A 12,439-nucleotide genomic window follows, 5' to 3' on the forward strand; every position below is an offset into this window, starting at 1 on the left:
CTAATTGGGTTTTTTTTTTTTTTTTCTTCTTCTTCTTCTTGAGTGAGTTATTGGTTATTTGATTGGTCAAGAATGAAACGAGTTTGATTATTTTCTATAAGATCAACCATTTTATTAATGGTCTTTCAATTCCAGGTTACCAAATGATAATTAAACTTATCGTAACTAATTACATAACGATCTTCAGCTCTGCCAGTCTCTGCAAATTCTTGACTTGTGAATGAAACTACAGAAAAAACAGGACACCAGTGGTACAGGAAACATAAACATGGACAGCAGGGGGAAAGGTGAACTTCATTGTTGGGGTGGAGTTGTATGTAGGGAAGCCAGGATTGCCTTGAGAAGCCTGTTGTAGACACAGGGTCGCTCCAGGTGAACAAGGTGACCTCCCTTCTTAATGCTTTGCAGCTTTGCATTGTCTCCTAGTTCCCTGTCATAATATTCAGTAGGAGAATTTTCAGTAGGCTGATGTATAAGAAGAGTTCTAAGAGATATGGGTCTGATTAGATGGTGGCCCTTGGCAGACCGGTAAGGTTGCTCCATTGCGACCTAGTGGTCATGGGTCCAAGTCAAGAATCTAGCTCTCCACATCAAGACTCTATACATGATGGCATCCCCAAACTATGCCGTGGCCGGAGCTTCATGCACTGGGTACACCCCTTTAGTCTAATGGCTGAGGCATCTCTTGTTTGCCATGCACAAGGGCCAAATGTTATATAGGTTCAAGCCAACTTGGTCAGTGAGAGAGTAATAAGAAGATGACCATCTGCGGGTGGCCTAGCAAAAAATGGTCTATGGGATCATATGCAAAAACACAGAAGATCTGCATGGAGAGTTCTATGTTTCTCCCTCTCTTCGCCTTCCTCTCCCTTTCCTGTTGAATTAAATTTGACCCCAGCTTAATAAGCATGAGAGTAAGAGCACATACTCTTTCAGGTTCTGGGCAATCTCCATGTTGAAAATTTGGTCCTCCTCACCCCATAAGAGATATATCTTCTGCACAGTTTAACAAGTAAACAAATAAATGAGGAGCAGCAGGAATGAATGAACTGGAGACCAGCTCATTTGTTGTACACCCTGATAGAGCAGTTAAAGTAAGAATAGGAAGCTTATATGCAATGCTTGCTGTTTAGCTTTGTACATACTTGAGTAAGATTGGGGACGGTGAGGTTCTTTTTGTTGTTGTCCAGATGTTCTAGTAGTTCACCTCTCTCCTTCCTGTTATTAAACATCACCTGATAACAAGGAAAACCAGATGTAAGTTAGCTTTCCAGATACATTAGGCCTATGTGGGAAAGAAAAAAAATTTCTCTTGTGCACAACAGTGCACATATATTCCAAATAACAGGTTGTGATCTAATGCTTGATTTCAATGTGAAAAGTTCAAAATACCCTTGTAATTTCTTTGCTTTCTCAGCCTGTTATTTGGCATATATGTACACTGTTGTGCAAAGCAGAGGATGTTTTCCGCCTACGTGTGGCACGAACTAGGTAATAATCAATAGGGGCTTTCAAGGTGGAGAAGGACTTAAGCACTTGTCTTTGACAATCCAGTCCTTCCAATTCAGATGCTGGGCTGCTGGAATCAGGATTGTCTACCTCCAAGGGTAGAGGATTCTGCTACCTTCGACACCTCCACCACATATTCAGGAGGTAGGTGCCCGCCTCTAATACTGACAAGGGGAACCCACTTCAACGTATGGTCGCACAAAGTCTAGGCGGTTTAATCCAATCAAAACTCGGGCTGCAGCCACTAACAACTGTTTGTAAATGGGGCCTATTACATATTATAGTGATGGTGATATTCTTGTAATGGTATGCTAAGCTTGAAAGTGAAATTAAATCAAATCAAGAAGAAAACTTTCACAATCATTCTCTGGCATAATTGCTAAAAGAATTTAGATGTCTTTAAGTTTGGTTATTAAATTTTAGGAAAATGACTCTATCTGAGTGCTAACACGTCTATCATCCTCCTTCACAAAACAAAAGATAAAGAGGCAACTTTTCTTGGTGAGGGAGCTTACATGTAAACTTTTTTTTTTTTTTTGAGGCAAGATAATGCTACTTGGTTACCCTTCATGTAATCCTCGCATCAGCACAAGAACCAGTGAGTGTATGTAGAATCAAGGCTGCAATAGGGAGATTGGGCTTTTGAAACCTTAACTAACTCTAAAATGGATCTTCTAACTGTAAGGGCTAATTTAGAAGTGGGTCTCTATCCTCTAAATGGGTTAGAGTTTTTGAGCCATCAGGATTAAAGTTGCATGGCTAGTAGGAATCATATGACCACTCAACATTCTCCTTTTCTGTTCTAAAACAGAATCAAACGATATTTGCAACCAGGGAGAAAGAAAAAGAAAATTCACTAGAGATGGAAAAACAAGAAAGAAGAAAAGAAAATTAACCTCGAGGTAGTCCTTGTATAAACAATTTGGAAACCAGAGTTTCTTATGCATGGCGACTCTGAGAAGTGATTTAAGACCCTTGACTGAACTGGGCAGCAACAGATCAGACGAAGACTTGAAACCCAACTCACTCGTCGTCTCAGCAGTGACAGAATCGGTCAGCACCGGATTTGTACCGGAAACCACCAGATGCTGCACCATACCTGGTTGCAGCTCCGCCATCTTAAAGGCTACCATACCACCGTAGCTAAAACCCACCACCGTACACTTCTCTACCCCAAGCTTCTTAAGTCCCTTAAGAAGTGATTCCGTTTGAAACTCCAGCGAGCGATCGAGCTTGTCAGAAATGGAACCCCCAAAGAAAATAAGATCAGGAATGTAAATCGCGTACTTCCCAGTCAAAGCTCCTACCTGAAACTGCCATGTCACAATGCCCTCGGCGGCGAAGCCATGAACCATTACCACTACTGGCTTCTGGGCTTTCTTCTTTTTCGAGGTTTTCTCCTTCGTTTCTTCCTCCGCCACTTTATGATCACTCTGAGATTTAGTTTTTTCTTTCTTAATGGTTTCTGATGGAACCCAGAAGCTCATGGTTGTTCCAGGCTCGATTTCTACCATCTGGGGACTTAGCCCAGCCATCTTCATCATCCCATGCAACAATGGCTTCTGTGCTGCTACCAAGTTCACCATCTTCTCTCTCTCTCTCTCTCTCTCTCTCTGTCTCTCTCTCAGGAGCAGAGCTGAGGTTTGGTCCTGGCTTGCTCTCTGGTGTTTATGAAGAAGGATGGTGAGTCAGTGGCAGCTAGTGGGCTCCATTTGATTGAATTGGTTAGAGAGTATCATCAACAATCACATAGCTCCTCAGAAAATTGAGTTGGTGAGATTTGTTGGATCTAACTTCCAAGTTTCACCCTTCTTTATGATAAGAAAACCCATTTGCTTGCACGAAACTCAGTTAATTCTCTGCACAGAAGTCTGATGGGTCTTTTCTGACAATCTACATTGATACATTCAAACAAAGGCAACAGATATGATGAAATAAATATAAGAAAAATTAGTGTTTGATCAACTGTACTTCCTAACTTGTAACACATGGCTTGTTTTTTCATTCTTCCTTGAGATTTTTAAGATTGCAAGGTCTGATGTTCCATCTTGCCTTTGAAATTCTGCCAAATGTTTGGTAATTTTGCTTGAATGGATGAACGACCAATTCTCTTTCTGTCTGTTATTATCATATGGGATATTAATTAACAGGCAATTATGGAAGGGAAATTATGGTTGCGTATTGAAACTAACAGATCTAGACCAAATCTCCACCATCTTGTTGGTGGTTGTGCAATGAAGAATGTATGATTTAATTCAAATAATTCGTTAGACTTTGACTTATTGCCCTTTTATAATTTATTTTTATATTTCATGGGAGAGGTTGTGTGTCAGCAGGCAAGAGGTTGATAATATGGGATAAAAGCACAACCATAAAGAAGAACACAAATAAAACACACTCAAGGAATTTATCATGATTCAGTAAAATTGTCTACATCCAGCAAAGAGAAAAAGAGACGCACTATTTCGTAAAAATCTTACCATTCTCACACCTTACAAAGTGCTACATTTTGCTTGCTTTGTTGTTAGATTATCTTAGACAATATTTATAGAGAAACTCAAGTCTACCTCTGTATGATTAATTAACATAAAACTCGTTCTAATTGCAAATACAGTCAAGTTCTAAGTATATGGACTCACAAGATACAAGACATATTTCAACTCGATCGACAACATTCAGTATACAACTCACCTAGACACATGTGAGTACTCAAAGCAATTGACATGAAGAAATCAAGAAAATCCACATATGATTTGTAACAAATTAATACATACTTCAAAAGAACAAAGATATTCATGTGATAACAAAATAAAAGGCAAAGAGATGCCAGAGCATACATATTAGTTTGTGGTAAAATGATCTATATCATTTATAGAGTCTAGTTGATACATATGTGAGGGAATGATGTGTTTTTTTTTTTTTTTGGTAAACAAAAGAGGGGATGCAGTAGCGGCGACCTAGTGCCCCCCGCTACGCAATTTTCGGACTTTTTATCGAGTGCGACCTATGCAAGCATTAGCCCTGTGCACTACCAGCGCAAGCAATGGCCCCGTCAGTAGAGCCCCATCGGAGGCCTAGTATAGTCCACAGAAGCCGGTAGCACTCATGCCCAGGCCAAAGAGCACACAACTGTCCAATGCAAGAAACAGAGGAGCACAGGGAATTCGAACCTGGGACATGAGGTTTACCAAACCACTTGGGAGTGAGCCCCACCGAAATGATGTGTTCTAAAAAATTTTGAAATCTCAAAGATAGAAGGATGCTAATAGAGGCAAAAGGAACAAATGATTTTCTCGTATGTGTAGCAAAGACTTCAAATTTCATGTAAAAAGATAAAAGCAAAATCTAAACCAATGACTCAGAACCCAGAGAACACTTTTTCCACAAGGGTGGAAAAAACCTTACTATTGTGAAAAGGAAACAGCAATTGTAAGGGTGTTTTGTATTGTATCAGGGCAGGTACACAAACCCACCTACTATATGATTGGCTATTTCGATCTCCTTGTTGTATATCCTCCCAAGAAAATTGATATTTCCTTTAAATGGACACTGGGTTTTCTGTGGTTTGCTAGCATTGTGGAACCCAAGAAAGAGATATGCAAAGTGAGAGATACATGATTAAGTGGACAGTGATCTTCCTTTATTAATGTCAGAGACTTAAGAGGGAAGTTCCAGTTTCTCATTGAAGGTGGGGGAGTAACGGTTGGGGCCTATTAATTGGATTTTGCTGAGGAGCTGTGTAATTAATGTGCCACACACTTACAGCAAAGGTGGATGTCAAGATTTCGATCCAACACTAAAGTCAAGCCCTATTAATTTGAGTTTTCATTATTACCAATGAGAACATATGCATCTTGACAAATGGGGCTGCTTGTTTATGAAGGATTTTTTTTTTGGTTAACAGACAATTTTATATGAAGAAATGATAGGGATATTTCATATGCCATTCGTAAAGGTTGAATCTACAAGGCCACAACGTCTTCACTAAGAAGCGTGAGTCTCACCAATCGACTACTAAAAAGATTTTTAATTCATTCTCACTAAAAAAGGAAAATTTTATGTTTGTCTAAGCTCCTATATTTATGGTGAAACACCTTTTTAGCGAAGAGTTTGTAGATTTTTAATTCATTCTCTCTTTTGTTTAAAAAAAACTTAATTCACATTTAAAGTAGGTGCAAACATATAGGGATGGGTGAAAGAAATACCCATTTTCCTTCACTCATCCCTAACCTCATAGGGATGGGTGAAAAAAAATACCCATTTCAGTTCATTTTTTCAAATCCCTAACCTTCTCCTTATCTAGTGTTCATTTTTTCTGGGTCAAGTGATCATTTTTTTCCACCAAAATAAAAACTGATCAACTTCTTCACCTGCAAAGTGGCAGAGTGGTTGGGCCATCAGCATCAACTTTTTGGGTTTTTCTTTTGGCTGAATTGGGTGGATCTGGGTGTGAACCAAGATCTAAGCCCAAGCCCAGTCTGACCCATATCCGAAACCTAGATACCTACTGGTTGATAAGCCCAGCCCAAGCTCTGCTGGACTCCTCATATTCCAAGCCAAACTTGAAAGCCACAGTTTTAAAATTGAGCCAATTGGTAGATCTATCTGTTCTTCTCAACGGTTAGTTCTGGTGAAGCATAAAGTGTCACACGTCTAGGGTACACCATTTTTTCCTACAAGTTTTGCTTTTCGTCGTTTCTTCTTTGGTTCCTTGTTAGATTTTATTGGTGCACACAGTTTGTATTTTGGGTTCTCCTTTAGCAAGCATTGGGATCTATGACTGATAGCTACAAGTAATCCACCAAAAGAAACAAGTGAAGGAAGAGAGTTGTCACTTTTGACTTCATGAGATGAACACTTGGACCAACTTCCTTCTTTTGCAATTAACAATCAGTAGTGACCATGAAAAAGAAAAAAGAAACAAAATTACATCGATAGATTACTGAAGAAACAAAATGTGGATAGAAAGAAAAAAAGTAATAAAAGATTCAATACGACATCACAGAATTGTTGAAGAGGAAAGACGAAACCATCTGCTGCATCAAGTGAAACCAATCATGTGTAATCATGAACCAGGCTGGTTCTGTTGTTGAGCCGCCAAGAGAGGAAAGGAATGCCACTAGTGCTTGAATCTTGGTCTTCTTCTTCCATGAATCTGAACTCATTCCCCATAGCAGATGGTGACATGGAAGTCATCCTCTGCGTTTGCCCATGGTGACCCCATGATTGGTGGTGGTTGTTCATCAGGTACTGTGAATCCATCATCATCCCAGCTGCCGCACCACTAGTGTTGGTGGCTGATGTGGTTGCTCTCCTCTCTTCCTTCTTGTATCTGATTCCACATGCATTGCACAGAGACTGTACCCAATTGAATAGTGAACCAAAATCAAATTTAGTCAATCAGGAGAGTGTGATCAAGTAACTATAAGGACAGCAAGAACGAGAAAGAAAAGCAAGATTTAGGTGATTGGGCCCTCAATGTAGAGAACCAGAGAACCAACATTCACAGTATCAAAGCTCTCATCTCATCAAGTCACCAACAGGGCGTTTGATTATCTTTATATAACCAAAATAACATGAGGAGATATTTGTTTTGTTCCTCATTGAATTAGGAAATTGCGTTCTAATAGAACTGCTATTCATATGAGAAAGAAAGAGAAGAGTATCAATACCTTAGGTCCTCTAGGACCATTCCTCCATAGAGGAGTTGAAGTTGTATCGCAGTTGGCACATCTACGAGCAAAGAGAGGATCTCCATTCAAGTTGTTGAGAATATTTCCACTATTGCTACTGCCAGAACGGCTGCTGCTCTTTTGGGTAGCTGATGATGTTGATGAATGAGACTTTTTGGGGTGGAATATATCCCAGCAGAGATTAGACATGTATGAACCAGAGCGTCTGTGATTGCTCATGGACTTATCTTTGGATTGACGAGTAGATGGAGTACCCAAAGAGAGGGTACAATCAACAGAGGAAGAAGGTGATGGTATGGTATTGTATGAGTCTGGTTGATCATCGTTGGGCATGGGAAATAACATAGAATAACAATTCTCCTGAGTATGGAAATGCCCACATGAACATGGAGACATGGAATTGCAGCGATGCATCTTCGCTCTCTATGAGTGACTTCTCTGCTTGGTGAGTGGTGAGTGGTGACTCTGGGTTTATATGTATGTATAGAGCTTGTTAGTGGCAAAGCTTTAATGGAGTAGATGAGTTAGCAGCTGGTGGGTCTGCATCTTAAAGTGTAAAAAGAGAGGAAAAGAAACAAATCTGAGGGTTTTGTAGTTTTAAGTTGTACAAGAACACGACAATGGCAGAGATCAAAAGTAGTAATCTAATATGATATTTATGATGTTTGGTAAAGAAGTAAAATAGAAAAATAAAGGCAAAGCAGGGAAGAATAGTAACAGTGAACAAGACCAAGATGGTGTAAGAGACAGTGTTGTCTTTAAAAAGCTAATATAAATGGCGAAATACCAGTCAACACTCCCAGATCACGTGGTCCTCAAACACATGTACATGATAGAAATAGAGAGGAGATGAAATGGGGGTTGGGTTTCCTTGCTCTTCTTGATTCTCAATTAGAATGAACAACTCTACAGAACATACATAGTTTGCAGTTGTAATTTGTAATGGTAGATCTTCCATTATATATATACACAAGGAGAATTCTGGGCTTTTGTAGTTACAGAGAGAGAGAGAGAGGCGCAGCAAACAAGAACAAAGCAAATGGAGAGAGAAGACAGAGAGGCAGATGGGTTGGTCATTGGGTAGTCAAAAGAGCCCACGTGACTCGGGAGGTGAAGATGTGGGAGAAGGAACAGTCTTCCAGGGATCTCTGACTTCTCCGATCACGAGGAGTGAAGATGAAGAGTCACTCTCTCTCTTTCTCTTTCTCTCTCTCTCTCTTTCTCTCTCTCTCTCTTCACTGTCATTATCCTCCCAAGTAAAAAGGAAAAGGGAAGGAAGATCTCTGCAATTTGTGCTTCTCTCTCTCTCTTTCTCTCTCTCTCTCTCTCTCTGCATGTCTATCTTCCATCATCTCCACGTCTACGTCTATCTCTCTCTCTCATACATGGCTGCGCTTGGGATAAGGTGGGCACAGTTTAATCACGTGAGCTTGAGGAGGATTTGGTTTGGTGATCTCGTCATGATGAACAGCTTACAATCTTCTCTACGTAACTCACAAGATTAGCTTTGGGTTCGGTCTCTGGTCAGAAGATCCGCTGAGCTAAGCTTTTTGATTAGAAAGCCTCAAAGCCCAGAACACAGAAAAGAAAAAGGGAATTACCCATTAAAGTAGCCAAAGCCAAACACACACACAGAGAGAGAGAGAGAGAGAGAGAGACGGAAAGAGGGAGAAGATTCACAGCAATCATCACTCCAACAAACCTTCCCTCTTGCCCCAATCTTATTATTATTATTAGCGAATCCTTGTCGAGTCAAAGATGTCATTGAGAAGTGAAAACCCAGGACGAATCGACACAACAGTTGAAGCTTTTCTTTCTTTTCCCTTCTCGTATAAGATCTGATTCGATCAGAAGGGAGAGAAAAGATTCAAAAACAATCTGAGATCTTCTAGAGATTAGTGCCTCTGAGAGAGAGAGAGAGAGAGAGAGGAGACTAGCAGCTGCCACCGCTTTCCAAAAGATGCTCTTCTCTCTAGCTTCTCTCTCTTCCACTGGACCCGAGGACTGGACAAGCATGACAGACAAACCCTCTCTCTAGGATCAAATCAAATAGTGGGTTATTTATTTATATTTATATATATATATGGGGGAAGAAGAAATGAAGAATGATGATGATAACTCGTGCGGTGTGTCTAATAATATCATTTCTCTGTTCTTAATCAATATCTGACAAATCTTAATCTTACCTTGTTCTGTATCCAATGCTACTAAATTCCACTCACTGCTAAATCCCTCGAAATCGCTTAATTAACCTGATTCATATAATCTGAAGTGCTCAAGGCCAGTTTTTCTCTCTCTCTCTCTCTCTCTCTCTCTCTCTCTTGCATCAATGCTATCTTTTGTTAAAAAATAATAATAAAACAATGGCAAGGCTATCGATCACTAATGATGAAGATATGCGGCCTGGCTTAGATTCGGTGGGACACACTTCTCTAGTTTCCAACGCAGCCATTTTGTCGGCATAGATCCGCGACAAAACCAAGGTGCTCCTCCTACGAGAAGAATGCTGTGTGGCTGCGTGGCTTTTGTATCTGCCATTGGTAAGTAAAAATTAATAATCAACCGAGGCGAACTGCGATCGGTTCAATCACCCCGGTTGAGACCGGTACAAGAATTAAACTCAAAAGTACCGTAAACATGAAGGAATTCAACGGTTATAGAAGGAGATGTGATCTGCTAAACTCAAGATAAACAATTGTACTCTATATAGAAACCGCAACTAACCCACATTGAGGGAGGAAAACCTTACTGTCGAACAACTAATGATGAGACTTGTGGATTGATCCAATGATTGACAATAAGAGGTAAACTCTACGTAAATCAAAGAACAATGTGAGAAGAATGTAACTAAATCATTTTCCTCCATTCTCATTTTTCAATTAAATTCTACAACTCGTTAGAGCTCTGTGGCGGTACTCTTACTACGACTTAATCTTTGGAGGTAGTTTCTCGATCACCAAGTTGGCTCATATCTGACGTTGTTTTATAAGAATCCAAGGCTTGGTCAATTTTTTGACCCATCAGCCATGAAGACTCCAGGCGTGTGTGCATTCTCATGGACCAAATCATGGCGGCGATGTCTTACTTCCAGAAGAAAAATAATAAGCCTTGTTGTTATGGAGTGGATTATATGGATCTTTTTCTTCTAATCAACTCTATTTGATATCATCTTAATGTGAAGTATGAGCTATATATATTATTTTCCACCACTTCTCTTAAGATTATTTTAGGTTTACGCCAAATTCCTCTAACTCTTTTAATATTGATTAAATCATTTTTCTGTATAATGGCATTGAAGTGCATACTTTGAATGTAACCGTACCACCTCAATCCATGCAAGGACATTTAAGGTTATCATTTACCAAAGCTACTCGTAGCCAAGCTCTCGATTCATATGTGTCATCTTATTCTTTGCAAGGGTTGTGCTAATCTTCTTTATATTGTTCCAATTTTATTAGATGTCTCTAATGAGACTCTCAAAGGTAATTGTGGATCAACTCTAATTCGATCGATCCATCACTTATTATCTTATAATTCCTAGTGTTGTGATTCATCTATCTTGACATCCTCGAAAAAATTGAATACAAAGTGTTTTTTATTTTATTTATTTTTTGTATGCCATTTAGGTTAAAAGATTGTTATCTAGTCATGCATCCATGATCAATGAGCTTGTCTAATGGTCAAGTTATGAAAGCTTGTTTTACTTGGGAGTTTCAACTAGATCAAGATGATCAAAGAAATTTAGTACTATGATAATGATATGGGTGGGACTCTACATGCAATGAAGGGCAAGGACTTAATTTTACACTTTGTGTGTCTGTCTATTGAACAAAAAAATGTCATGCTACTAGGTAATGTCGTTTTCATTCGCCCTTTATATGTGAGTCTCCATTCAAAATCCTTACATTCTTGTCTTGAGCATGATGGCAATTTTGCTTTTGTGGAAAAAAGAAAAAAGAGGGTTTCAAACATGAAGAGCTCAAGATAATTTGTTTATACAATTCAAACTTCAAAAAACCATGGAGCAGATATACACCAGACCACCATATATGTCATCACCTGTTTAACAAGAATGTTAATCTCCCATAAAAAAAGAACGATTCAACTTCAATGTTGCTCAACACTGTGCTGCCAAAGATCAAGATCGAATATAAATGTGCAGCATTCAAGTCTTGCCCAAAAAAGAAAGCTCTCTAAATGGTTGCACAGGAAAGACTAGCACCCTAGCTAGCTCTCCCATATATGCAAGAGATAACCTATCTGCATGCCTTATCATGCATTCCCATGCAGAAACCTTTTTGTTGCTTCTTATTCATATGCTCCAGAGAATACCGTTTGTCCAGAGAACAACTCTCCCTCTTATTATAATCAAAATTCACATCTTCCTCAAAAGCAACAAACCACAACTGGAATGAATCTCTCTGGTCTCAGCTTTCTTTCAAACTGCAAAGAACTGGTCGCATCTATCTCGTATATATGGGACCAGCCGACCAGGTAATGTTATCAAAGAAATATTAACTTAATGAAAAAGCTTTAAAGGTGAAGGTTATAACCCTACCATTGCAGAGAACTCTAAAGAGGAATAGAAGCTTAAAAAGGTGAGTAAAGAACCCCACAAGAAGCTTAACTGATATAGACTATATAACATCTCGATTGTCCCTCCATTTAGGGGTCTTACCCTCTTTATTTCTCTAACGAACTCTTACCAAAGCATTCCAAACTCACTTTCTCGACTTTTTAAAGTTCTTGCTTCTAACCCAATACATGACTACCTCGATCTTCTTCCCCTTTCAAGTTGAAATTAACGACCAAAGGAAGAACTTCCAAGGGGCTTAAAACAAGAAATGATTTCCAAGAGAAGTTCTACTTAAGTGCCTATGCCTATGTGTTGACCACTCCTTAATTGCCTTGGAACTGCCCTACACCTCTATGGGCTCATTAATTTGGTCTTCCTAGCTGTTATGGTCAAACCTGCCGAACCGGAATCTTATGGTCGGTTCGGGTTTGGTTCGACCATATTAGATCTGGGCTCAAGCCCTTGTACACTAAGAAGAAGAAGAGTTTGAACTCAATCTATAGAAGAGAAGTCTATTCTTAACAGAACTCCATGCCTATAACTATATAAAGAGGTTTGGTTATCATCATAAGGTAAGCACTCTTAAGTTATTGAAAACATTGAGAGATTAGACTTGCTTCCTCTGTTCACTCTGAACTAACTTGTTCGTCGGAGACAAAAC

General features: G+C 39.4%; 2 protein-coding genes and 1 non-coding gene across 3 annotated transcripts; all 3 read right to left on the bottom strand.

The window, feature by feature from the left end:
• Positions 1 to 15: 15 nt before the first annotated feature.
• On the bottom strand, positions 16 to 3,591 carry LOC149017716 (uncharacterized). The gene is made up of 4 exons (XM_089152036.1): positions 2,406 to 3,591; positions 1,146 to 1,235; positions 929 to 996; positions 16 to 430 (listed from the first exon to the last, which is right to left on the bottom strand). Exons 1-4 carry the CDS (start codon positions 3,093 to 3,095, stop codon positions 295 to 297), a joined length of 984 nt encoding a protein of 327 aa, XP_089008162.1. The 5' UTR covers positions 3,096 to 3,591; the 3' UTR covers positions 16 to 294.
• Positions 3,592 to 6,217: 2,626 nt separating this feature from the next.
• On the bottom strand, positions 6,218 to 8,140 carry LOC149017717 (GATA transcription factor 18-like). The gene is made up of 2 exons (XM_089154218.1): positions 7,182 to 8,140; positions 6,218 to 6,867 (listed from the first exon to the last, which is right to left on the bottom strand). Exons 1-2 carry the CDS (start codon positions 7,614 to 7,616, stop codon positions 6,565 to 6,567), a joined length of 738 nt encoding a protein of 245 aa, XP_089010344.1. The 5' UTR covers positions 7,617 to 8,140; the 3' UTR covers positions 6,218 to 6,564.
• A 2,429-nt stretch (positions 8,141 to 10,569) lies between these two features.
• Positions 10,570 to 10,676, bottom strand: LOC149017718 (U6 spliceosomal RNA). Its single transcript, XR_016173275.1, has one exon. It is a non-coding gene; the product is annotated as a U6 spliceosomal RNA (small nuclear RNA).
• Positions 10,677 to 12,439: the final 1,763 nt, after the last annotated feature.

The sequence above is a fragment of the Hakea prostrata genome, chromosome 4 (genome assembly GCF_041222555.1).
Source record: "Hakea prostrata isolate BN-2017 chromosome 4, UWA_Hpros_2, whole genome shotgun sequence".
In the NCBI taxonomy this organism is placed as follows: Eukaryota; Viridiplantae; Streptophyta; class Magnoliopsida; order Proteales; family Proteaceae; genus Hakea; species Hakea prostrata.